The sequence below is a fragment of the Oncorhynchus mykiss genome, chromosome 6 (assembly GCF_013265735.2).
Source record: "Oncorhynchus mykiss isolate Arlee chromosome 6, USDA_OmykA_1.1, whole genome shotgun sequence".
NCBI lineage: Eukaryota > Metazoa > Chordata > Actinopteri > Salmoniformes > Salmonidae > Oncorhynchus > Oncorhynchus mykiss.
The window spans coordinates 10,338,523-10,366,224 of NC_048570.1; the positions used below are offsets into that span (position 1 = coordinate 10,338,523).

The 27,702-nt window shown below is 43.6% G+C and overlaps 2 protein-coding genes across 2 annotated transcripts in view; one reads left to right on the forward strand and one right to left on the reverse strand.

Annotated features, from left to right (window-relative positions):
• The window catches only part of stpg2 (sperm-tail PG-rich repeat containing 2), a 71,365-nt gene extending 49,507 nt beyond the window's left edge, over positions 1–21,858 (reverse strand). Inside the window, exons 1-7 of the mRNA XM_036979375.1 lie at positions 21,373–21,858; positions 20,842–20,951; positions 20,520–20,681; positions 19,324–19,497; positions 17,683–17,798; positions 15,321–15,429; positions 9,449–9,556 (exon numbers count right to left, since the gene is read on the reverse strand). Coding sequence (XP_036835270.1) covers positions 9,449–9,556; positions 15,321–15,429; positions 17,683–17,798; positions 19,324–19,497; positions 20,520–20,681; positions 20,842–20,951; positions 21,373–21,478 — 885 coding nt within the window. The 5' untranslated portion in view covers positions 21,479–21,858. The remainder of the gene's footprint in view (positions 1–9,448; positions 9,557–15,320; positions 15,430–17,682; positions 17,799–19,323; positions 19,498–20,519; positions 20,682–20,841; positions 20,952–21,372) is intronic.
• A 384-nt stretch (positions 21,859–22,242) lies between these two features.
• LOC110525237 (RNA-binding protein MEX3B) lies at positions 22,243–27,172 on the forward strand. The gene is made up of 2 exons (XM_021605212.2): positions 22,243–23,044; positions 24,234–27,172. Exons 1-2 carry the CDS (start codon positions 22,507–22,509, stop codon positions 25,496–25,498), a joined length of 1,803 nt encoding a protein of 600 aa, XP_021460887.2. The 5' UTR covers positions 22,243–22,506; the 3' UTR covers positions 25,499–27,172.
• Positions 27,173–27,702: the final 530 nt, after the last annotated feature.

Consider the following 27,702-nt stretch of genomic DNA (forward strand, 5'->3'; position numbering starts at 1 on the left):
AATCAGCAAGGGATTCATGCATAGCTATAAAATCTCACTGTAGTTTTGACACAGCCAGATCAACAGTCGGGGCAATAGCATACATAATACTATCATCCTTATATAGATGAAGTTTACAATTTGTGAAGAGAACTTGGCCCAGATTCACAAAACACTTATAATGCAAAAACTTAAGAAGTTTCTTAAGAAAAAACAATATCAACAATACCTCAACAATATTTTAAGATTTGCTGATTTTCTTAAGCACTTCTCAAATATCTTCTTACAAATTTCTTAACTGTTTTCTTAAGATGTTTGTTGCTAGTCAACTGATATTAGCATTTTCTTACTGAGATTACTGTTTTAAAAACATGTTCTTGGGTTTAAAATAATCAATACTGAAACTTTCAGATTAAGTTTGTGAGTGAATTAAACATGTTAAATTGCTTTGATGAGCTGTTTTCTCTCACTGCCCTCAGTTTAAGACAAGGGTTTAGCTATCTTGGAATCAAGAAAACAATCCAATAACTTTATTTTCAAGAATCTTATTTCCTCTTAACTTTTTGCTTAAGGAGAAACATAAGAAATAACGCAAGAACATGTCCCGTAACCTTTTTGAAGAATAGCAACTTTGCTTAACTTTCTTCATAAGTCTATAGTTAAGGGGGGAAGAAATGGCAATTAAGAAGGTTTTGTGAATCTGGGCCCAGATTCCAAAATCGACCCCTGTGATACATCTTTATGCACGTCAAGAAATTCAGACTTAACCTCATCAATCACGCTGGTCTGAGTTCTGTCACTAAGATAATCATGAAACCATGAACAGGCGTCAGAGCTCAAGCCTATCGAGGACAACGTAGTCAATAAAATAGCGTGAGTTTCAAGAGTTTTGACTGGTCCACAAACAAAACAGCACTTTTCATTTTAGTGTGTAAAGCTTTGACAAGATCATTAACTACTAAAGTGGTAGCTGTATTAGTGCTATGTCCAGGACTAAACCCTGATTGGTTTACATTCTAAATACATTTCTCAGATAAAAAAAGAGCAAAGTTGTACATTTACCAAGGATTCTAGAATCTTAGCTAGACAAAGAAGCCTTGAAATGGGGCGATAATGATTAAGATCTCTACTATCCCCGTCCTTATGAAGTGGCAGCACAAGAGCTGATTTCCATACTTTAGGAATATTTCCTGATAACAATGATAAATAACTAATGTGGGTTATTGAGCCAACAATGATGGGCTCTGCACACTTAAGAAGACCAGGATCCAATTCTGGTTGTTTATTGCTAGCAAAGCATCCAGGACTTATTTTTCTGTAAATAACCTAAAAGAAAAGCTTTGACTATCATTTCTCTGATCATTCAGAAAGTTTCCCCCAATCAGTATCCAGCCCAGTATCATTGTGAATAAGCTTAGAAGTTATTGCAAAGAGAGAGCCCGCTGAAATAAAATTATGATTAAATGCATTAATAATGGCATTTTTTCCCATAATGAGGCCAGTGTCTGAATTAATTTGTTGTGGCAGAAAGGAGGAAGTAGAACCCTTCAGGGATTTGACAGTTATCCAGAATTTAGCAGGGTTCCCATTACAATGAGAAAGAGAGGTTACATAATAATCAGATTTAGCCTTTCAGATTTGTCTTACACAGTGATTCCTCAGTTGCTTAAAAGCTTGCCAGTCCGGGCCTAAGTCCTGTGTTCCTGGCCTTGACACAAGCGTGATCTCTTTTAATGAGTGACTTCTGATAATTACCAGAGTGTACCAGGCATTCCATCTACCTTTACACCTTAATTCTTTGAAGGGAGCATGATTATCCACAATAGTCTGAAAGCTAAATCGGGTCCTGTGAAATACAGTCAAGGTCACTAAAATAAAGATCATGTTAAAAATACATTTTTGCTGAACTTTTTAAAGTTCCTCTTCGTGACGACACGAGGTTTAGAAATGGTGTATTCTCACATTTCTAACACAAACAACTGGGCAATGGTCACTAATATCCTGGGCAAAGACACCAGTAGAAACATATTTCAGTTAAGATAAGATCAATCAGAGCTGACCTTGAAGGATATTTAGGGTTGGGCCGTGAAGGCGTAGTCATCAGCTGGGTTAGGTTTAGATCATTGCACATTTATTTTTGCTTGTCTGAAGCCTGCATTTCCCAATCATCATTTAATATCTTCCGATTTAGTAAAAGAAGACACCAAACTAATTAACTCCTCGAGTGCACAAAGGTTAGCTGAGGGAGGAAGATAAGACCCTTATAACAGTTATGGATACATTTTCCCTCAAACAAAGGCTTAAAAATGTCAGTAAAGAGACAGATAAATCATTTCCAATAAGAATGGCCACTCCAACACCTCTACCCTGTCTGTCAGCTCTGAACACATCACAACCCTCAATATGAATACCAGAATGTCCCCAGAGATCTAAGTATCAGCCAATACCAGAATGTCCCCAGAGATCTAAGTATCGGCCAATACCAGAATGTCCCCAGAGATCTAAGTATCAGCCAATACCAGAATGTCCCCAGAGATCTAAGTATCAGCCAATACCAGAATGTCCCCAGAGATCTAAGTATCAGCCAATACCAGAATGTCCCCAGAGATCTAAGTATCAGCCAATACCAGAATGTCCCCAGAGATCTAAGTATCGGCCAATACCAGAATGTCCCCAGAGATCGAAGTATCAGCCAATACCAGAATGTCCCCAGAGATCTAAGTATCAGCCAATACCAGAATGTCCCCAGGGATCTAAGTATCAGCCAATACCAGAATGTCCCCAGGGATCTAAGTATCAGCCAATACCAGAATGTCCGGACACATCTGTATCGCCATAATCTTGATGTAATCCAGTTTAGGATGTAAGCTCCTAATGTTCAGATGCATCAACCCAAAGTCCTTTTACAAATATTTTATTCACATGGAGTCTCCAACTCAAACAAGCTATGTTCAATAGGTGGTTTCAGGCCCTGTCTGATGGCTGATATTGATATAGTTGGTATGGCTATAAGATTGCCTAGGACTGCACCATTTGGTCTATCCCTATTAGTAGTAGAGGAGAGAGTAGAAGATTGGCACCATAGGGCCTGAGACCTCAGCCTATTTCAATATGAGGACCTCTCAGAGTAACCAATGATGGAATGTTATAAACTGACTTACATGGGGTTTGGTTGCCATCGTGCAACAGCCAAAGTTCTCTACGTGATTTGAAAAATGAGGGGTTGTTCAAGTTTATGCAATTCACATTTCAACTAATAGTACTGGGTGAGCAGAACACAGTGGGCATCTCTTTTGAGCTAACAATAGCAGATCTAAGAGTGGAGTTAAAATTGATTGGTACAAGATTACAACTGACAACACCCCTGGCAGTATAGACAACAGTACGACGATAACGCTTAGAGAGGATGGGAGGTATTACCTGAGCGGGGCTTGGTCTGTCTCTGAGTCAATATCTTAACGCAGCCGAGAAATGTGAAGAGAGGGTCCAGACTCCTAGATGGTTTGTGTCCATCATCTTTGTAGAGCATCTTTTGTTTCCAAAAAGTGTTGAAATTGTTAATAACAGTTGTGCCAACAGAGTGGTGGTAGTTTTTAAGCCAGATATGAAGAGCTAAGATTCCTGCTGAACATTTCACAGCCACCACCCAGCGACGGCACGGGGCCAGAGATAATCGGCTGCTTTTTCTGAGCCTTTCAGGGTGTTGATCAGCTCAATAAAATCCTGTTTCATTTTCTCTGATTTACCCTTTTGATATCATTTAATCCCACATGCACTACGCAGCAGCAGCCCTTGGCTGGACACACGGAATAAACCCTGTGATATCCTTCACCATAGCCTCCGGGGTAGCACAGGGTTTTTGCACCAGAAACCGAGATGTGCCTCACCATGGAACTACCAATGAGGAATGTGAATGGCCGTTTCTGTGCCTCCTGGAGGATCGACGGGAGATGGGGGACGGAGGAAGTGGACTATATATTTAGGATGTAGATTGAACCTGAATGAAAATGAAATAGTCAATTGTACTGTATACTGATAGCTGAGTTGAACTCCAACGGATCCTAAGATAGTACACTGATATAACCTTCCATCTGTCCCTAAAACAGAGAGGACTCTGGTCAAAAGGGCTTACAATGGTGTCTTGTCCGAGGGTCCATCACATGGTGTGTCTGACAGACTGCTTCACACCACAGGAAGCCAAAGTGGCAACCGTGGCTGAGTCGGTGCCCATTCTCCACCCTTCTCTCAAAGTATACACTTGCACACGCTCTCGCATGGGATCCCTAGTCAAAAGTAGTGCAGCCTATTCCCTATGTAGTGCACTACTTTTGACCAGGGCCCTCCCTAGGTTGCCTTATTGGACGCACATTAGTTTAGTTACGGTCACGATTCAGGATGGTCTGTTGTGATTCAGGATGGTCTGTTGCGATTCAGGATGGTCTGTTGTGTTTCAGGGTGGTCTGTTGTGTTTCAGGGTGGTCTGTTGTGTTTCAGGGTGGTCTGTTGTGTTTCAGGGTGGTCTGTTGTGATTCAGGATGGTCTGTTGTGATTCAGGATGGTGTGTTGTGTTCATGATGGTCTGTTGTGATTCAGTCTGTTGTGATTCAGGATGGTCTGTTGTGTTTCAGGATGGTCAGTTGTGTTCAGGATGGTCTGTTGTGTTGTGATTCAGGATGGTCTGTTGTGTTTCAGGGTGGTCTGTTGTGATTTAGGATGGTGTGCTGTTTTTCGGGATGTGTGTTGTGATTCAGGATGGTCTGTTGTGATTCAGGATGGTCTGTTGTGTTCAGGATGGTCGGTTGTGTTTCAGGATGGTCGGTTGTGTTTCAGGATGGCCTGTTGTGTTTCAGGATGGTCTGTTGTGTTTCAGGATGGTCTGTTGTGTTTCAGGGTGGTCTGTTGTGATTCAGGATGGTGTGTTGTGATTCAGGATGGTCTGTTGTAATTCAGGATGGTCTGTTGTGATTCAGGATGGTGTGTTGTTTTTCAGGATGGTCTGTTGTGATTCAGGATGGTGTGTTGTGATTCAGGATGGTCTGTTGTGATTCAGGATGGTGTGTTGTGATTCAGGATGGTGTGTTGTGATTCAGGATGGTCTGTTGTGATTTAGGAGGGTGTGCTGTTTTTCAGGATGGTGTGTTGTGATTCAGGATGGTGTGTTGTGATTCAGGATGGTCTGTTGTGATTCAGGATGGTCTGTTGTGATTCAGGATGGTCTGTTGTGATTCAGGATGGTCTGTTGTGATTCAGGATGGTCTGTTGTGTTTCAGGATGGTGTGTTGTGATTCAGGAAGGTATGTTGTGATTCAGGATGGTCTGTTCTGATTCAGGATGGTCTGTTGTGATTCAGGATGGTGTGTTGTGATTCAGGATGGTCTGTTGTGATTCAGGATGGTCTGTTGTGATTCAGGATGGTCTGTTGTGATTCAGGATGGTGTGTTGTGATTCAGGATGGTCTGTTGTGATTTAGGACGGTGTGCTGTTTTTCAGGATGGTGTGCTGTAATTCAGGATGGTGTGTTGTGATTCAGGATGGTCTGTTGTGTTTCAGGATGGTCTGTTGTGTTTCAAGGTGGTCTGTTGTGTTTCAGGAAGGTCTGTTGTGTTTCAGGAAGGTCTGTTGTGTTTCAGGATGGTCTGTTGTGTTTCAGGATGGTGTGTTGTGATTCAGGATGGTGTGTTGTGATTCAGGAAGGTATGTTGTGATTCAGGATGGTCTGTTGTGATTCAGGATGGTCTGTTGTGATTCAGGATGGTGTGTTGTGATTCAGGATGGTCTGTTGTATTTCACGATGGTCTGTTGTGATTCAGGATGGTCTGTTGCGATTCAGGACGGTCTGTTGTGATTCAGGATGGTCTTGTGATTTAGGATGATGTGTTGTGTTTCAGGATGGTGTGTTATGATTCAGGATAGTGTGTTGTGATTCAGGATGGTCTGTTGTAATTCAGGATGGTCTGTTGTGATTCAGGATGGTCTGTTGTGATTCAGGATGGTGTGTTGTTTTTCAGGATGGTCTGTCGTGATTCAGGATGGTGTGTTGTGATTCAGGATGGTCTGTTGTGTTTCAGGATGGTCTGTTGTGTTTCAGGAAGGTCTGTTGTGTTTCAGGAAGGTCTGTTGTGTTTCAGGATGGTCTGTTGTGTTTCAGGATGGTCTGTTGTGTTTCAGGATGGTGTGTTGTGATTCAGGTGGTCTGTTGTGATTCAGGATGGTGTGTTGTGATTCAGGATGGTCTGTTGTAATTCAGGATGGTCTGTTGTGATTCAGGATGGTGTGTTGTTTTTCAGGATGGTCTGTTGTGATTCAGGATGGTGTGTTGTGATTCAGGATGGTCTGTTGTGATTCAGGATGGTGTGTTGTGATTCAGGATGGTGTGTTGTGATTCAGGATGGTCTGTTGTGATTTAGGAGGGTGTGCTGTTTTTCAGGATGGTGTGTTGTGATTCAGGATGGTGTGTTGTGATTCAGGATGGTCTGTTGTGATTCAGGATGGTCTGTTGTGATTCAGGATGGTCTGTTGTGTTTCAGGATGGTCTGTTGTGTTTCAGGATGGTCTGTTGTGATTCAGGATGGTGTGTTGTGATTCAGGAAGGTATGTTGTGATTCAGGATGGTCTGTTCTGATTCAGGATGGTCTGTTGTGATTCAGGATGGTGTGTTGTGATTCAGGATGGTCTGTTGTGATTCAGGATGGTCTGTTGTGATTCAGGATGGTCTGTTGTGATTCAGGATGGTCTGTTGTGATTCAGGATGGTCTGTTGTGATTCAGGATGGTGTGTTGTGATTCAGGATGGTCTGTTGTGATTTAGGACGGTGTGCTGTTTTTCAGGATGGTGTGCTGTAATTCAGGATGGTGTGTTGTGATTCAGGATGGTCTGTTGTGTTTCAGGATGGTCTGTTGTGTTTCAAGGTGGTCTGTTGTGTTTCAGGAAGGTCTGTTGTGTTTCAGGAAGGTCTGTTGTGTTTCAGGATGGTCTGTTGTGTTTCAGGATGGTGTGTTGTGATTCAGGATGGTGTGTTGTGATTCAGGAAGGTATGTTGTGATTCAGGATGGTCTGTTGTGATTCAGGATGGTCTGTTGTGATTCAGGATGGTGTGTTGTGATTCAGGATGGTCTGTTGTATTTCACGATGGTCTGTTGTGATTCAGGATGGTCTGTTGCGATTCAGGACGGTCTGTTGTGATTCAGGATGGTCTGTTGTGATTTAGGATGATGCGTTGTGTTTCAGGATGGTGTGTTATGATTCAGGATAGTGTGTTGTGATTCAGGATGGTCTGTTGTAATTCAGGATGGTCTGTTGTGATTCAGGATGGTCTGTTGTGATTCAGGATGGTGTGTTGTTTTTCAGGATGGTCTGTCGTGATTCAGGATGGTGTGTTGTGATTCAGGATGGTCTGTTGTGTTTCAGGATGGTCTGTTGTGTTTCAGGAAGGTCTGTTGTGTTTCAGGAAGGTCTGTTGTGTTTCAGGATGGTCTGTTGTGTTTCAGGATGGTCTGTTGTGTTTCAGGATGGTGTGTTGTGATTCAGGATGGTGTGTTGTGATTCAGGATGGTCTGTTGTGATTCAGGATGGTCTGTTGTGATTCAGGATGGTCTGTTGTGATTCAGGATGGTCTGTTGTGATTCAGGATGGTCTGTTGTGTTTCAGGATGGTGTGTTGTGATTCAGGATGGTCTGTTGTATTTCACGATGGTCTGTTGCGATTCAGGATGGTCTGTTGCGATTCAGGACGGTCTGTTGTGATTCAGGATGGTCTGTTGTGATTTAGGATGATGTGTTGTGTTTCAGGATGGTGTGTTATGATTCAGGATATTGTGTTGTGATTCAGGATGGTCTGTTGTAATTCAGGATGGTCTGTTGTGATTCAGGATGGTGTGTTGTGATTCAGGATGGTGTGTTGTTTTTCAGGATGGTCTGTTGTGATTCAGGATGGTGTGTTGTGATTCAGGATGGTGTGTTGTGATTCAGGATGGTGTGTTGTGATTCAGGATGGTCTGTTGTGATTCAGGAAGGTATGTTGTTATTCAGGATGGTCTGTTGTGATTCAGGATGGTGTGTTGTGATTCAGGATGGTCTGTTGTGATTCAGGATGGTCTGTTGTGATTCAGGATGGTCTGTTGTGATTCAGGGTGGTCTGTTGTGTTCAGGATGGTCTGTTGTGATTCAGGATGGTGTGTTGTGATTCAGGATGGTGTGTTGTGATTCAGGATGGTCTGTTGTGATTCCGGATGGTCTGTTGTGATTTAGGATGGTGTGCTGTTTTTCAGGATGGTGTGTTATGATTCAGGATATTGTGTTGTGATTCAGGATGGTCTGTTGTAATTCAGGATGGTCTGTTGTGATTCAGGATGGTGTGTTGTTTTTCAGGATGGTGTGTTGTTTTTCAGGATGGTCTGTTGTGATTCAGGATGGTGTGTTGTGATTCAGGATGGTCTGTTGTGATTCAGGGTGGTCTGTTGTGATTCAGGGTGGTCTGTTGTGTTCAGGATGGTCTGTTGTGATTCAGGATGGTGTGTTGTGATTCAGGATGGTCTGTTGTGATTTAGGATGGTGTGCTGTTTTTCAGGATGGTGTGTTATGATTCAGGATATTGTGTTGTGATTCAGGATGGTCTGTTGTAATTCAGGATGGTCTGTTGTGATTCAGGATGGTGTGTTGTGATTCAGGATGGTGTGTTGTTTTTCAGGATGGTCTGTTGTGATTCAGGATGGTGTGTTGTGATTCAGGATGGTGTGTTGTGATTCAGGATGGTCTGTTGTGATTCAGGAAGGTATGTTGTTATTCAGGATGGTCTGTTGTGATTCAGGATGGTGTGTTGTGATTCAGGATGGTCTGTTGTGATTCAGGATGGTCTGTTGTGATTCAGGATGGTGTGTTGTGATTCAGGATGGTCTGTTGTGATTCAGGAAGGTATGTTGTTATTCAGGATAGTCTGTTGTGATTCAGGATGGTGTGTTGTGATTCAGGATGGTCTGTTGTGATTTAGGATGGTGTGCTGTTTTTCAGGATGGTCTGTTGTGATTCAGGATTGTCTGTTGTGTTTCAGGATGGTCTGTTGTGTTTCAGGATGGTGTGTTGTGATTCAGGATGGTGTGTTGTGATTCAGGATGGTCTGTTGTTATACAGGATGGTCTGTTGTTATACAGGATGGTCTGTTGTGATTCAGGATGGTCTGTTGTGATTCAGGATGGTCTGTTGTGATTTAGGATGATGTGTTGTGTTTCAGGATGGTGTGTTATGATTCAGGATAGTGTGTTGTGATCCAGGATGGTCTGTTGTGATTCAGGATGGTGTGTTGTGATTCAGGATGGTGTGTTGTGATTCAGGAAGGTGTGTTGTGATTCAGGATGATCTGTTGTGATTCAGGATGGTCTGTTGTGATTCAGGATGGTGTGTTGTGATTCAGGATGGTGTGCTGTTTTTCAGGATGGTATGTTGTGATTCAGGATGGTGTGTTGTATTTACTGTACCTGCGCCTGAGAGAGGAAAGGAGGGCTGAAGACAGGTAGATTGCCGTACGGGCTGCTCGGCTTCTCAAACTGACTCCTGATGTGGTACTGGCCTGGACCTGGCACTCCCTACAGACATATAGAGACAGAGAGACACAGAGAAAGAGAGAGAGACAGAGACAGAGAGACAGAGAGAGAGACAGAGAGAGAGAGAGACATACAGAGAGAGAGGGAGACACAGAGAGATAGAGAGACAGAGACAGAGAGATAGATATATATAATATGACATTTGTAATGTCTTTATTGTTTTGAAACTTCTGTATGTGTAATGTTTACTGTTCATTTTTATTGTTTATTTCACTTTTGTATATTATCTACCTCACTTGCTTTGGCAATGTTAACACATGTTTCCCATGCCAATAAAGCCCCTTGAATTTAATTGAATTTAATTGAGAGAGAGAGAGAGAGACAGACAGAGGTAGAGAGACAGAGAGAGAGAGAGAGGGAGAGAGAGAGAGAGAGAGAGAGAGAGAGAGAGAGAGATAAACTCCCATATCTATTGGGTGAAATACCACAGTGTGCCATCACAGCTGCAAGATTTGTGACCTATTGCCACAAGGGCAACCAGTGAAGAACAAACACCATTGTAAATACAACCCATATTTATATTTATTTTCCCTTTTGTACTTTAACCATTTGTACATCGTTACAGCAATGTATATATACATAATATGACATTTGTAATGTCTTTATTCTTTTGGAACTTCTGTGAGTGTAATGTTTACTGTTCATTTTTTATTGTTTATTTCACTTTTGTATATTATCTACTCCAATTGCTTTGGCAATGTTAACATGTGTTTCCCATGCCAATAAAGCCCCTTGAATTGAATTGAGTTATTGGTTTATCCCAAGAGGGAGAGCGGAAGATAGAGTAGCTTGGTGATTTTGGATGCCATCTGAGCCCTTCCAGCTGAGGACTGCAGAGGTGAGGACTGCAGAGGTGAGGACTACAGAGGTGAGGACTGCAGAGGTGAGGACTGCAGAGGTGAGGACTGCAGAGGTGAGGACTGCAGAGGTGAAGACTACAGATGTGAGGACTACAGAGGTGAGGACTACAGAGGTGAGGACTACAGAGGTGAGGACTTTAGAGGTGAGGACTGTAGACGTGAGGACTGCAGAGGTGAGGACAGCAGAGGTGAGGACTGCAGAGGTGAGGACTGCAGAGGTGAGGACTGCAGAGGTGAGAAAAGTAGAAGAGTCAATTATGACGATGAACATTTCGAGCGGGCGGAGATGGAGACTAAGTGAGGGATGTCAGAAGAAGAATAACCTACCTCTGATTAGACATTAGTAGCGCCCCATCCCAAATGGTAGGGTATTCCCTTTTTACTACTATTGACCAGGGCCTGGTGCACTATCTAGAGAATAAGATGCCATTTGGGATGCATGCCTGGGTTGCAGTGAGGGGAGTGGAGTGGGCCATTAGAATGAAGTCCTCCCCATAGTGGCCCTTTCACCCTCCCCAGGAGCCATGTCCCACATATCCTCCACACTGCTACATGATGTAGAGACCATTAGAGTCCCACATGTCCTCCACACTGCTACATGATGTAGAGACCATTAGAGTCCCACATGTCCTCCACACTGCTACATGATGTAGATACCATTAGAGTCCCACATGTCCTCTACACTGCTACATGATGTAGAGACCATTAGAGTCCCACATGTCCTCCACACTGCTACATGTAGAGACCATTAGAGTCCCACATGTCCTCCACACTGCTACATGATGTAGAGACCATTAGAGTCCCACATGTCCTCTACACTGCTACATGATGTAGAGACCATTAGAGTCCCACATGTCCTCCACACTGCTACATGATGTAGAGACCATTAGTCCCATATGTCCTCTACACTGCTACATGATGTAGAGACCATTAGAGTCCCACATGTCCTCCACACTGCTACATGATATAGAGACCATTAGAGTCCCACATGTCCTCTACACAGACATATAAACACACACACTGAGAAACCAAGCTGCACACAAAGTAAGCAAACATACACTCAGAGGAACATTTGTACACTAAGCAAGCACACACACACACACATATAAAAACACACATACACACACACACACACACACACACCTCTTTGGTGGGCAAACACATTGGAAGCGGTGAGGAATAATGATGTCTGGAAGAATGAATGTGGTCGCTGTGCGTGCAGCTTCTGTTTCTAGAAGTCTGCTGCCAACTCTTTAGAGGTCAACTAAAGACTGTCACTGCCTACGTTCCACAGCAGAATACCTCCAGCCAGCACATCCAATCCTACAGCCTCCTGTATATGTGTCCTGTGGGCTCTGGTCATCAGTGAGACTATAAAAGGAACTGGTTGCCATTTGGGGCTAGAGTGGTTAGAGTGGTGGACTAGTAACCGGAAGGTTGCAAGTTCAAATCCCCGAGCTGACAAGGTACAAATCTGTCGTTCTGAACAGGCAGTTAACCCACTGTTCCTAGGCCGCCATTGAAAATAAGAATTTGTTCTTAACTGACTTGCCTAGTTAAATAAAGGTAAAATAAATAAATAAACCATGGGCATAAGTAGACCTACGGAGAGGTCTTCGTAGACCTCTGTAGGTATCCAGGGCTGGGGTCTGTTCAATTTGAATGCCATTTTTTACCCTTCTCCTTGAAAAGCATTGGTGAATTTTCCCATTAATGAATTGACTGAATTGAAATGGAGATGACAGTATACAGTGCAGGGTTGGGGTTCAATTCCAATCCAAGTCTGTAAATTCAGAAAGTAAACTGAAATTCCAATTCAATAATAGACCTGATAAACTGAAAAGGAGAAGCTACTTATTTAAAATCTGAATTCTGAATTCAGTGACTTCAACTGAATTGAGTAATTCCTTGGGTGTCCATGGTGTGTGTCCGTACTAATAATTACCCATCTGCCGGGGGGGGGGGGTGCCGTGCCCGCCCCTCTCTAATGATGATGGATGGAAGCCCAGACAACACTGAGGGATCCCACAGCAGGGGACACACATCGTGGGGCAGCCACACACACACCCCAGTCTGACCATACCGCACCTCCCCTCACCGCAAAACACATTGGTCTGAGGTACACAGTCCAAAAAGACGGAGGCAACTTGGACTGTTTGTTCTGATGTACTAATTCTATTGTCGTTTCTGTGTTCTTTAACTGCAATATAATATACGTACTATACATATGTGTTAAGTTGTAATAAACGTGTAAAGATTTAATAAATAGTTGAAGGTATCATTTCTGTAGCCTTCCTCCTGGAAATAAAGGGAGGTATAAAAGTCAAACACCCCTTTAATAAGTGTGTCACATGTAATTCCTCCAGCCTATTAGAACACCATCAAGCATCATTATCAAGCTACCAATCAATATATATACCACCTTAAATGAATATATCACGTGTACAGTAATTCCATCCAGCCTATTAGAACACCATCAAGCATCATTATCAAGCTACCAACATCTATACCACCTTTAATAAGTGTCACATGTAATTCCTCCAGCCTATTAGAACACCATCAAGCATCATTACCAAGCTACCAACATCTATACCAACTTTAATAAGTGTCACATGTAATTCCTCCAGCCTATTAGAACACCATCAATAATCATTACCAAGCTACCAATATATATACCACATTTGTGCATTCAAGTTCATTTGCAGGTCACGGAGTAGATTGAAGTTGCCCCTAGATGATGATCTTGGATCAGTTTTGTATTTACCCAACTAATGCTTAATGTTAGGATTCAGGGAGGGAAGCTGTTCCTAGACCTGTAACCTTGGAGAAACTTCACCCTGGAACACTGATCACATTGTATTAGCAGGTGCACAAGCTCCGTCCAAATGTGAAGCTTGAATGCCCTCTAGTGGTTCATGATATAACTGGGACAGGAAGTTGAAAGTAGAACACGACAGTGTCACGCATAAAATAAGCATTTCACTGGAAAGACATGGGGAAAGGAAAAAAGAGGAAATGAGAGGAGAGGAGAGAAAATGAGAGGAGAGGGGGAGAGGGGGAGGAGAGAAGAGGGGAGGAAGAAACACAGATAGGGAAAGCAAGGGAAAGGAGAGGAGAGGAGAGAAAAGGGGAGAGAAGGGGAGAGAAGGGGAGGAATACACAGATAGGGAAAGCAAAGGAAAGGAGAGGAGAGGAAAGGGGAGAAGAGGAGAGGAGAGGAGAGGAGAGGAGAGGAGAGGAGAGGAGAGGAGAGGAGAGGAGAGGAAAGGGGAGAGAAGGGGAGGAATACACAGATAGGGAAAGCAAAGGAACGGAGAGGAGAGGAAAGGAAAGGAAAGGAAAGGAGAGGAAAGGAAAGGAGAGGAGAGGAAAGGAAAGGAGAGGAAAGGAAAGGAGAGGAAAGGAAAGGAAAGGAAAGGAAAGGAAAGGAAAGGAAAGGAGAGGAAAGGAGAGGAGAGGAAAGGAAAGGAAAGGAGAGGAAAGCAAAGGAAAGGAGAGGAGAGGAAAGGGGAGAAGAGGAGAGGAGAGGAGAGGAGAGGAGAGGAGAGGAGAGGAGAGGAGAGGAGAGGAGAGGAGAGGAAAGGAAAGGGGAGAGAAGGGGAGGAATACACAGATAGGGAAAGCAAAGGAACGGAGAGGAGAGGAAAGGAAAGGAAAGGAAAGGAGAGGAAAGGAAAGGAGAGGAAAGGAAAGGAGAGGAAAGGAAAGGAGAGGAAAGGAAAGGAAAGGAAAGGAAAGGAGAGGAAAGGAGAGGAGAGGAAAGGAAAGGAAAGGAGAGGTAAGCAAAGGAAAGGAGAGGAGAGGAAAGGAAAGGAAAGGAGAGGAAAGGAAAGGAGAGGAAAGCAAAGGAAAGGAGAGGAGAGGAGAGGAGAGGAGAGGAGAGGAGAGGAGAGGAGAGGAGAGGAGAGGAGAGGAGAGGAAAGGAAAGGAAAGGAGAGGAAAGCAAAGGAAAGGAGAGGAAAGCAAAGGAAAGGAAAGGAAAGGAGAGGAAAGCCAGAGCAAGGCTGGAGACATTCCAGAAAAAAAACATGCAAACACATAGCTGTTGTGACTAATGAAAATAATGTTTCATCTGAGATTGAAAAATATATCTTTCTATGATCTTGAAGAGAAGAATAACACTACAACACTCCAGTCCCTGAGGATTGTTGCTGTTGGAGACCTGCTCCTCTGTTTTATGGGACTAGGAGAGAACAGTTTCCTTTCCAGCAGGGATGGAACACACTCTAAGGCCCCGTCCAGAGCTTCTAGATTGGCACAGTGCTGACTTACTGTCTCACTAGGAGAGGGTTGGGAGTGCTTACTCCATGCCCCCATCCCTCCCTCCCTCCCTCCCTCCCTCCCTCCCTCCCTCCCTCCCTCCCTCCCTCCCTTCCTCTCGCCCTACCTCCCTTCCTCTCTCCCTCCCTTCCTCTCTCCTTCCTTCCTTCCTTCCCTCCCTCCCTCCCTCCCTCCCTCCCTCCCTCCCTCCCTCCCTCCCTCCCTCCCTCCCTCCCTCCCTCCCTCCCTCCCTCCCTACCTCCCTCCCTACCTCCCTCAGGCTCCCTTAACCTTAAAGCTGTCCACTGAACAGACAGCACACTCCCCCCTCAGCCCCAAAAGGCCCTTTGAGAAAGGGTAGGTAGCTGATGTCACCAGTAGTGTTTTCCCCCCCATTCCGGTCACTCCCTCTCATTCTCAACGCAGTGCATTCAAACATGCTTAGTGTTGCTCCTCCAGTCTAGTCTAGGTGTGGACCATGCTCCAAGTCCCATGCTCAAGTATCAAGTAGCACTATGAAAGAGGGACGAGGGAGACTAGAGGTGTCACTGTGCTGACGATGATTAGGGTTGTTACAGTATGGCGACGTGGCATCACTGGTATGGACACATCCCCTAAGGAGTTACCTTCTTCTCCTCCTGCAAGGTGACAATCTCGTGGTAGCGCGGGACGACCAGCTCGGCCCGACTCTTCTGCCCCTTCACATTGACGTTCTCGTACTCCGTCGTGGAATACCTGCGGACGGACGTGGGATAGGTGGAGGAAATGGGAAGTGTATTTGTCAGCAGCTCTTAAGCTTTTAGGAGGGAGGATTTATTTCCCCTGTCAATCATCTCCAAATGACCCTGTCAAAATCCAATCCAATTTTATTTGTCACATGCTTCGTAAACAACAGCTGCGGACTAACAGTGAAATGCTTACTTACGGGCCGTTTCCAACCCTGTTAATCACATCTATCTGGGAATGGGAGAGGATGGGAGAGGATGGGAGAGGACTGATTTACACGTCCAAGCCAAGCTCAATTGAAGAGAGTGGGGGATGTGATGGCTGGGGGAACGCAGGTGCCCTCCCTACTATTGAGCTGTTGAAGCCTTTTAAATAACTATGTCGGGAGGATGCTCACAATATCCAAAAGTGCTTAGTAAGACTCATTCTCACTCACCATCAATAATACTGTCAGGAAGTGCATTGTAAACAATGTTAAAGACTTTAATTTTACTTTGGAGGCAAAAATGACTGAATAGTGGAGCGTATATCCCGTGTTGTCATTTGGCCTGAGTGGATTTCGATAAGGAAGAAAACGAATGCACATTTCAGAGAATTTGATCCTGTTGTACCAACTGCCTATACAGTTGAAGTCAGAAGTTTACATACACTTATGTTGGAGTCATTAAAACTCGTTTTTTCAACCACTCCACAAAATTCTTGTTAACAAACTATAGTTTTGGCAAGTCACTTAGGACATCTACTTTGTGCATGACACAAGCAATTTTTCCAACAATTGTTTACAGACACATTATTTCACTTATAATTCACTGTATCACAATTCCAGTGGGTCAGAAGTTTACATACACTAAGTTGACTGTGCCTTTAAACAGCTTGGAAAATTCCAGAAAAGTATGTCATTGCTTGAGAAGCTTCTGATAGGTTAATTGACTTAATTTGAGTCAATTGGAGGTGTACCTGCAGATGTATTTCAAGGCCTACCTTCAAAATCACTGCCTCTTTGCTTGACATCATGGGAAAATCTAAAGAAATCAGCTAAGACCTCAGAAAAAAATTTGTAGACCTCTACAAGTCTGCTTCATCCTTGGGAGCCATTTCCAAATGCCTGAAGGTACCATGTTCATCTGTACAAACAATAGTACGCAAGTATAAACACCATTGGACCACACAGCCGTCATACCGCTCAGGAAGGAGACGTGTTCTGTCTCCTAGAGATTAACGTACTTTGGTGCGAAAAGTGCAGATCAATCCCAGAACAACAGCAAAGGACCTTGTGATGCTGGAGATGCTGGAGTAAACAGGGTCAAAAGTATCTATATCCACAGTCAAATTAGTCCTGTATCGACATAACCTGAAAGGCAGCTCAGCAAGGAAGAAGCCACTGCTCCAAAACCGCCATAAAAAAGACAGACTATGGTTTGCAACTGCACAAAGATTTTACTTTTTAGAGAAATGTCCTCGTCTGATGAAACAAAAATAGAACTGTTTGGCCATAATCACCATCGTTATCTTTGGAGGAAAAAGGGGAGGCCTGAAAGCCGAAGAACACCATCCCAACCGGGAAGCACCGGTGTGGCAGCATCACGTTGTGGGGGTCCTTTGCTGCAGGAGGGACTGGTGGACTTCAAAAAATAGATGGCAAAATTATGTGGATATATTGAAGCAACATCTCAAGACATTAGACAGGAAGTTAAAGCCTGGTCACAAATGGGTCTTGCAAATGGACAATGACCCCAAGCATACTTCCAAAGTTGTGGCAAATTGGCTTAAGGAAAACAAAGTCAAGTTTATTGGAGTGGCCATCACAAAGTCCTGACCTCAATCCTATAGAAAAGTTGTGGGCAGAACTGAAAAAGCGTGTGCGAGCAAGGAGGCATTCAAACCTGACTCAGTTACACCAGCTCTGTCAGGAGGAATGGGACAAAATTCACCCAACTTATTGTGGGAAGCTTGTGGAAGGCTACCCAAAAATAAAAGCTGAAATAAATCACTCTCTAGTAGTATTCTGACATTTCACATTCTTAAAATAAAGTGGTGATCCTAACTGAACTAAGACAGGGAATTTTTACTAAGATTAAATGTCAGGAATTGTGAAAAAACTGAGTTTAAATGTATTTGGCTGAGGTGTATGTAAACGTCCGACTTCAACTGTAGGTGTGTGACTGCCGTGGTCCTATGGATCTGAGTCACTGGAATGGAGAAGGCTAGGCGTGTTTAGTAGCAGTGAAGTGTTGGATGTGAGGACAGGCAGACAGCACTCACTCTTCAGGATCATATTGCCCTGGTCCAGGGCACTCTTCTCCCTTCACCTCGCCTCGCTTCCCTGTCATCTTCCCAAAATGGACGCCTTTGTACTTCAGAGAGAAGCTGGTTTCTGCCTGTGGAAATAAAACCGTGACGATGGAAGGGGGGGTTGTTTCTATTTTAGAATGGTGTTTTTTGCTTAGCTTTCTTTAAGATGGGATGATGAATTTCCACTAAATGTCAGTGTATTTCAGAACAGTTGAGATTCAGCGACCAGTAATCTCTTTCCTTCACAACCTCCCTCACTTTTACTCTGGCATTTGAGATATGGCACAGGGGCTATTAACACACAGGCATGACAATAAAGTCAGTTCTGGAAATGAGCAGCCCTTTTCTAAGTAATCTTGGGTTCAGAATGACATGGCAAGTTTGAATTCAATCAGCGACACACGAACAGTAACTGAATATGTCAGTCAACAACACAAGCTGCATCCAATTTGCGAACACTACAAACTTATCTTTAACAAAAAATACCGTCTAACAAAATGGTACCAAAATACTAACTCCTAAAGCAAACCAAAGCAACTCAGGATATAAGTAACTTAGTCTGCTTTGAAATTAATTGTACACTGTGATGCACATTGAAGTTAGGAGAAAAAAAGGTTTATTCATCAGACACCCAATAGATCAGTGGTGCCCAAACAAGTCTTATCAGCATAGTTTTCCCTATTCTGAAAGAATGCCATTAGACAGCTACTTAACTCCATGACCTGATACACTTGGTGGTTAAAAACACATGTCAGTCAGGAGATTTAAAGCCCTTAAAGACAAGGAGCGAGAGGGAGAGGAAGAAAGGAATTAATTGATGCACTCTTGATAACCCTAAATCACTGAGCTCTTTCTGTCAGCCTGGAGTGTTGATATAATTCCTACTTGATTCATCTCTGTCTGCCAGCCTGGATAACCTACCTGAATAATCTCTTTCTGCCAGCCTCAAAGGTTGATATAACCTACCTGACTAATCTCTTTCTGCCAGCCTGGAGTGTTGATATAACCTACCTGACTAATCTCTTTCTATCAGCCTGGAGTGTTGATATAACCTACCTGACTAATCTCTTTCTATCAGCCTGGAGTGTTGATATAACCTACCTGACTAATCTCTTTCTATCAGCCTGGAGTGTTGATATAACCTACCTGACTAATCTCTTTCTATCAGCCTGGAGTGTTGATATAACCTACCTCAAGGACGTTGTTGACTTGGTTAGTCATTAGCAAATTAAATATGGTTTAATTGAAGGCCAGACCAGTGGGCGGTGCATTATTTTAAGTGAATATTGTAATATAACTTGAAGAATAATTACTAATGGTCCTCTTTGTTGACACCAGAATAAATGAACAAGGTGCTTTGTGGAGCTCCGATCATTAGCTATGGAAATAGTTTTCGGGCAAATTAAGAGGCCCACTGGTGCATTAGATCGGCTGCTGCTAATGGAACTCTCTCACACAGAGTAAGTGCAAACACACGCACACACACACTCACTCACTAATGAATTTACTCTCACCACTCTCACTGTCATAACTTGAGTGAGCGAGCGAGCATGCGAGTGAGCGAGTGAGCGTGTGTGTGTGAGTGTGTGCGTGCTCGTGCTCCTCTCTTACCACCACTGGGTTGTAGAAAGCAGGTCCTAATGTATCATCCTTTTCTGGTGCCTTTTGCTTGCAAAGAAATCCCTGTCCATTGTCTTCATAGCCAAAGGCCTGCCCAGGTGACGGGATGGAAGGAATGTCTGGCTGTGGCAGGAACTTGAGGCGAGTAGGAACACCCCGAAGCCACTAGTGGAATACACAACATAAGAAACACATTAACATGCTCAGCCACTTCCTGAATGGGAAACATGAAATTCACTACTTCCATGTATCTGCTTCCCCTGCCCTCATATTTAGCCGTACATTGAAGTACATTGAGTGTACCCTCGTCTTTTCAGGACAACCAGGGCTACAAGTAGAATACAAAACAACTTAACATAAACAGTTGCAGTCATGAGTTTTATTGACAAAAGCAAAAACCTGATCAAAATGTATTTATTTGACTGCTGTAAAGACAGAAATTGTTTACTCAGTGGGAAAGGAATATCCAACTACTCAGCGACAACTGTATGGATTTGTGACAGCAACTATATGAGCTTATTACAGTATTATAGACACTATGTCCTGGGCGACAAACCCTTACTCTTACATTCTAACCACTCGTGTCTCTTGTAGGCGTCATAGAGAAAAACAAATGACATGTGCATGTTTGAGAGAGTCTCAGCTTTTCATATTGTGGTTTTGTAAGAAGAACCATTTTCGGATCCGTCTCACAAACACTGCTCTCACAAACACCTGCCCCAATCAACGGTCGGCATCAGCAAATGCTGAAGAAATAGACAAATCCAGAAGTCTGTAGCACAAGCACACAATGTCTAAGAGGGTGTGGAAGCACTAAAAAAAATCACAGATGATAGCGTGGGAGTGAAATTATTCAATGGCTTTTTTTTCTACATCTTCTGCATCATCTGGTTTAAGTAGCATCATTTGATTTGAGTAAAAATGTTGTTGTACAGACTTAAAATATGTGCAGTGACAAGTTGGGATGGTTCCCAACTCATCTTTGCAGTATGTCACAGAGTGTGCTAAGATGGAATAGCTTAGGCTAGTACATGGGTGTATTCAATAGGGCACACCGTAGCAAAACATTTCGCAGTGTAAAACTTTTTTTGCTATGAAAACAAGTGTTTCTTATTGGACAAATGCAGGTAGGTACCTCCTCGTTTGTGCCTGTTTGCTTCTAGTGAATACACCTCAGGGACACATACCACCTTAGTCCGTCTCTTCCCCGGAGGCTCACTCTCAGCTCCCCTCAGTGTGTTTCCTGCTGCCTGCCGGACGTTGTACGTTCCAGGGCCCGGGACTTCTGACACCACCTCATCAAACCGCTTTGATCGATTCTTTAGACTTTGTCCTCCCAGAATGTTATCCTACAAGGTTCAGATCAATGTCACCTTGGTTTATGATTATCTAAGCTTGGGAATCAAATTGAACCCAATGCATTGATTCTTCAGACCCATTTGACAAGACTGCTAGAAAGACAAGTGAATTCAATTCACACTTGGATGGATGGATGCATCCATGACTTACCTTGCTATGTGAGCTGTTGTATTGTCCCGGTCCAGGCAAGGCTTTGTCATTGCTGGACCTGTGGAACATTGAGGGTCGTTTGGAGAGTGAGAGGAACGGAGCATAGCCATCTGCAAAACAGTGACAAATGTCAATGGATATAGACCTATACACATACTTTGAACATATTTTATACACTGTCACAACTTGTAACAGTATATATATTACATTTTCGATTGCTTTCAAGAACAGCATACTTTATGAATCTGAGATCAACATGATTAAATATTGGATTAATCACAAATTGTGCATGTATGTAACGTAACAAAGGCTACATTCTGCGTCAATATGGCTACTTCAAACACAAAACATAGTAGCTGAGCAGATAAGTCTACATACATACAGCACTTTAGCCATAGGCCTGCCCTACATGGATTTCAGATAAGCAACAGTCATAATAACTCATTTAAAAAACGGACAAATTATGACAATTTGCGAGCTTGTTCCTAAAGCGTTGCTAAAACTTCCTTTTGAAAACATCAACAACCCTACCTGATTTTTTGGTTTTGTATTGAATGACCTCGTATGATCCTGGCCCAACTTCGGACGTGGTGCTGCCCACGGTGAGGTAGGTAACTCTAGGAGCGCGCCCATACATTTTCACCAGGAATGACGCGAAGACAAAACAACTCGGTAAAATGTCAAATGAAATCCTCGTAGACGTCGTTTTTGTCGTTTTCCTCGGTAATTTGGAGTTAGTAAAAAAAAATAAAAAAATCCTAATGGAGCAAAAAAAATATTATTTATTTTCGGTGCTACAATGTTATTGTGCGTCGTTGCTTAGACACTGACGACGCCAGTTTGGAGTCGCGTTTCACCCGTTGAACAATGGAAGGATTATGGAGATGGAACTTTACAATGATTCTAAAAGCTGTTCATTATCGCACCGTGGTTGAACCTAACATGCAAAAAATCAAAACATTAACTTCTGTAATGTATCAGCTATTACGAGGATAACTGTTTGTTACCTCATTGGAAGGCAATATCAAAAGGAGGGACTCCTTTATTTAGAACAATGATGCCATCTAGCGGTTTAACACGTGTCATGCAGTTGCATCTTGATGACGCTCAGTGACTGTGATGCTCCCAGCCCATGTGATTTGATAGAGCAGTAATAATTTATAGATAAGACAAAATAAAATGTTGAATGACAACGTATTCCATGCAATGGCATTTCATGAGTTGCTATGTAGGGGAATGCTGAGGATCGATGATCTGTGCATAGTTTTGAGGAAGAAACAAATAAATCAGACATATCCAATTCAATATTTTAACGATCTGATTTCCAAAAAAAGGTCACGAAAGCCTAGAATTGGAATTTATATCAAATCCATTTGATTCGGTGCATTCTTCCCAACTGCAGGTGGCAGCAAAATATCGTCCAGTCGTCCGGAATGCTACAATGTACAAGAAGAAGATTGAATAAACTCGCGAGAAGTCCCGGAACCGTTTCTGCTGCTGAGAGAGGTGCATGAAGAAAAGACGAAACACAACAAAGTAAAACTGGCGCGGGCGCTACTTTTAATAATAACTTTTTCATAAATGTATAGTTACAGACCACAGTAACTAACTATTTAAACGTGTGGTATTAATTTAGTTAAATAACGTCGTTGGTAGAATTTCATAATGCCAAGTAGCACATCTTTGTTGGAGACCGAGGAAACTGAGCCGGAGATCCCGCCACTAGTTGTGCATGCATTCGCCGACATAGGCCTGGATGACCACTACAGACACACGGAACAACCCGAAAGCCTTTTGCATCCACGCCCGGTCTCTCATTTCAATGTGCTTGGTGCCGTGCTGGACCTACAGCCTATACAGCACCCCCATCCGACACCGACGGAAGAGGACGAAGAAAGAGCCAATGAAGACGTGTTGGGAGAGGATGATTTCAACAAGACGCTGCTTGTGCAGGCCCAAGGCTCGGGACTAGGCTCTGTTATGCTACCTGGATTGGATACGCCCGAGACACTCTTGCTGTACAATGAGTTTGACCACGGCACACTACAACAGGCTACGGGAATGATGATTTTACCGCCTGTGTATGGAGAGCCTGGCTATGAAGTTGAGACATCGCTGCTCATGCGGAGGAAGAGTGTGAACACAACAGAGTGTGTCTCGGTGCCCAGCTCAGAACATGTTGCCGAGATTGTCGGTAGACAAGGTGAGTAAAACTAGCTAGTATTATTTATTTTAATTAGCCAGACGTGTATGTTGGATGCTAGCTTGATTCGGCAAGAGTTACATTTTTTATGTATGTTGCCAGTTTGTTAATTGACATTGTAAAATGTAATTTGGAAACAAACAGCTGGCTAACTGATGCTAACTTCAAATCCACATTTCAGAGTTGGGTAACTGGCAAAGCAAATATCGTTATGTTGATTCTAGCTATCTTTCTCTATCCATGTGATTGATGCATATTTGGATTTCAAGTTAACTAGTTACTAGTAGTTAGCTACCTAGTTAGTTACGTTTAGCTAGTTTCATGGTATGCTAATTATCGAACCTAGGTAGCTTTGCTTTGTCCAGTTAGCACCCAAAATTATTGCTTTGCCTTTGTTGATTACCATGCCACATCAGCTAGCAAGCTATCGCTACCAAATCGGTGTAATATACCGCGATTTTAGTTTTGCTAGCAATCTATCAAATTGTCTTTTGATAGATGGGGTACATTTTTGATCCGCTTAACTTTTTGTATCGACTGGACTGCCATATAACATGTTTGGCAAATAGTTTGTCTGCATCTGTTATAGACCTCGCCATCTTGTAGTCCTAAAACCCGGAAATAAGTTAGCAGTCACTGGTTCGTTCAGCCATCCCTGTGGGGAAAATACATGGGGAAAGAATGGTGTTTTGGAAAAAAACGCCGAAAATAAAGTCTGAGGTTATCACCGGTTTAGGAAATCTTATACGTTTTGATCTGAGCTAATAGCAAGACCTTTATGAATTATGAAGCCTTTGATGCCTTTGATTTTTATTACATGAATTCTTAGTGACTTTAGCTGATGATCTCAAAGAACAAAACGTATAAGATCTCCTAAGTCTGTTTACGACAGACCTTTGTTTCAGCGTTTATCGAAAAACGCCATTCGTCTTCCCCATAGGCCTACAAAAAGACGCCATTACTATTTCTCTCTGTGTGGGGAATGGTGGACTGTTGTTAAAACCATGAGGAAACCGGAAATGACAAAATGTATAAATTGGACTTAACACTATCTACAGCGAGACTTCTAGCTATGAATTGTTAGTCATCTCAGATTTCACAATAGTAAGAAATCAAGATTGTAATTATAAGGATAAAGATTAATGTCTGAGGTTTTCCCTTCCAACATGTATTATTTTTTTTTTCTTAGGTTGCAAGATCAAGGCATTGCGAGCAAAGACCAACACCTACATCAAGACCCCAGTGCGAGGGGAGCAGCCGGTGTTCGTGGTGACAGGGCGGAAGGAGGATGTGGTCATGGCCAAGAGGGAGATCCTCTCGGCGGCTGAGCACTTCTCCCTCATCCGAGCCTCCCGGAACAAGGCAGGTTCGATGGCTGCAGCAGGGCCAGGGCTACCTGCTGCACCTTCCCTACCTGGTCAAACCACCATCCAGGTGCGTGTTCCCTACCGCGTGGTGGGACTGGTGGTTGGGCCCAAGGGGGCGACCATCAAGCGCATCCAACAGCAGACACACACTTACATTGTCACTCCTAGCCGAGACAAAGAGCCAGTGTTTGAGGTGACGGGCATGCCTGAGAATGTGGACAGAGCACGAGAGGAGATCGAGGCCCACATTGCCATACGCACAGGCAACTGTGTGGAGATTCCAGGAGACGAGAACGACTTCCACTACAACGGCACTGACGTCAGCTTCGAGGCGGGAAGCTGTGGGGTGTGGCTGCAGTCGACCGCAGCCGCACCTGCCAGTGCCCAGCGTACCAGCAACTGCGGTGTGCGCATGACCGCCAACTACCGCAACGACAGCTCCAGCTCTCTGGGCAGTGGCTCCACTGACTCCTACTATGGCGGAGGGGGGAACCGCATGGCCGACTTCAGCCCCACCAGCCCCTTCGTCAACAATAACAACAATGTTGGGGCCAGCTTCTGGTTTGAGGAGACTCTGCTCCCCTTGGCGTCTGAGGAGCTGGCAGCACTGGGATCTCCTGGGTTTGACCCTCTGGCCATCACCACAGCTGCTCCTGCACCGCAGCCACAGGTGGTGTGGAGCCACTTGGAACAGGGTGTCCAGCTGTTGGGTGGTCGCCAGGCCCCTGTCCGAGACAGCCATTCCGGCACACCTCACCTCTCCCCTGCCTTCCAAGAGGCCTTGGAACACCCCATGGCCCAGCGGGTTCAAAGGGTCTCCCTCAGCGTCTCAGAGTCTCAAAAGTTCCCAGTCTACGGCCCCACCTTCTCGTCCTCCAGTGACAGCTCCAGCTCTCCCCCAGACTCATGCAGAGGAGGCCAGGAATGCATCCGTTGCCTGGAGAGTGAGATCATCGCAGCCCTGGTGCCCTGCGGACACAACCTCTTCTGCATAGAATGCGCCAACCGCATCTGCCAGAGCCCCGAGGCCATCTGCCCAGTGTGTCAGGCACCAGTCACCCAGGCCATACGGCTGAGCCTGCCCTGAGCCCTGACGGGGTTGGTTGGGGGAGAGGGGCAGAGTGGGTGGTGTGTGGGTCCACGCACGTGCCTAGTATTGTCCTCCTGGTCAGACTCGCTATGTAACAATGGGATTCCCTGAAATACTATTTTATTTTGACATGTTAATACTCTTCCTACCTTTGTGTTTTTATTTTAAATGTAATGTATCACATTTTTGGGGATCACTGAACTTATCCTAGGTGTTCAACTGTCTTTGAATCAAGGTTTAAGTTGGTTATAACATTTTATTTCTCTCCTGGCCTTAGTTGGGCCTTTTATTTTTCTGTTAGTCTTTTTTCTTTTTATATGAGAAAATACTTCTCCCTGTCTGTTATTAGCTGTGCTTACAGACAGGAAGTACCAGGACGTGCTACTTCAGTACTGCCATGCTTTCCATTGCAACTTGAAAACATGATCTGTTTACAGTAACTCGTGCCTAATTTCACTTAAGTAATTGAAACATACGACCGGTTTTGTGGGCACGCAGTGTTACCATAGAACTCTATAGAAAAAGCCTGTGGCCTTTTTTTAGAAAGCATGTATGTTATTGAACACTATCACTCAACCCATACCTTCCGCTTCAGGAGGTCAGACTGACGATGCATTTGGGTAGTGACCTGGTCTTCCGTTGTGGTCAACTCATGCTCCTATGTAGGTGGTTGGGTTCCTGACATTCCAGCCATATTATCCAGTATTTTTTTTACCCACATTGAACTTAACTAGCCTACACCTACCCTAGTGTGTTAAATTGGACTAACGGCCTCCTGACTGTGGTACCACCTCTTCATATGATCTGCCTTCTCACGTTTTGAGTTTTATCATGTGCCCAAGCACTGACCCCATCTCTTCTCTGCTGACAGATGATACCTAGTATTACCCCGGCTGTCATCCTCTCATCCCTGTTCCCGTCCGCTGTAGGCTGCATTACACAGGCAGCCGAATTCTGATATTTTGCCCAATTATTGGCAAAGCTCTGATCTGATTGGGCTGACTGTAAATGCAGCTCGGGTGTGTTATTCTAACTTCTGGGGAATGCATTGGTCCTAAACCTCTCAACCCCAATCTTTATATTTTGTGTATGGAATATTGTTAATGACAGGTAAATATAGACATTTATTTTTATTTCACTTGAAGTTACATTATATACTGTATATAAATATATTAAAATGTTTACAAATAATTATTTTTTTCCTCTGTGCAGAACTGAGAGGGTGAGTTGCGGTGTACTGCAGACTGTCAGTGATATTTGCTTGTAGTATATTTCACCAGTGTTGAAAAACGATTAGCTGCCGTCTTGTAGTTGAGGGAAAGTGCACATACGCATGTTTTCATAATGTACCGCATTGTGCACTGCAAAGGCCAAGGATCAAACATGAGCTGCACCTGTACGCTACCAAATTAATGGAATACATGCTTCTTAAATATCTATGCTGTACCAACAGTTAAAGAATTTGCTAATTTTACTACACTTCTGTTATGTATATGTAGGGAAGACTAATGACATAAATTTAACAAATTGAGTCAAGTTTAAAGCAAACTATATTTTATGATAAATGGCCTTCTAAGTTGTGGCCAAAGCACTGATTTATATATTTGCTGTAAAGAGAATTAAGAGTTTTATTTTTCTGATATTACTTAATAAAGACGGTTTCATTCAAAATCCTGTCTCGTTTTGACTTAAACATTCTTTACAGGGTACATTGTTCAAACGGCTGCTGAATGTTCATTCCTAGTCAGTAAATGGTTACATTACTTTCTAGAGATCTGTATAGGCTGGCGTTGTTTCTGAAGTTCCACGAAATATGGTTTTCTACCTCACTGTTAGTGGGGCATGAGTCAAGACCAGGGTCCCCCTCCCCGGTTGCACATTTTTGGTTTTTGCCCTACCACTAATGATTCAAATGGATTATTTGTAGTGCTAGGGAAAAAACACCTGTGGTCTAGATTTAGACAAGGAGCTAGGCAACAGGCACCGGACCGGGTGTGTTGTACTGCACAGAGGCATGTACTTCCCTAGCACAGCGTCTGCCAGGCCCTGGAGTTGATCTGCCTGCCGCAGTCTCTGGAGGTCTGTCTGACCTTGCCTGCCGGGAAATAGGTCAGACATGTGGCAGCTACTGGCCTGGTAAGACAGCTTCCCTGTTCTTTCTACATCTTCGGGGAGCCAATTACACAACTACACACAGTCTA

Coding starts and splice junctions, on each gene's coding strand:
- LOC110525237 (XM_021605212.2), top strand. CDS start 22,507: ATGCCAAGTAGCACATCTTTGTTGGAGACCGAGGAAACTGAGCCGGAG. Junction 23,045..24,233: donor CGAGATTGTCGGTAGACAAG/GTGAGTAAAACT, acceptor TTTTTTTCTTAG/GTTGCAAGATCAAGGCATTG.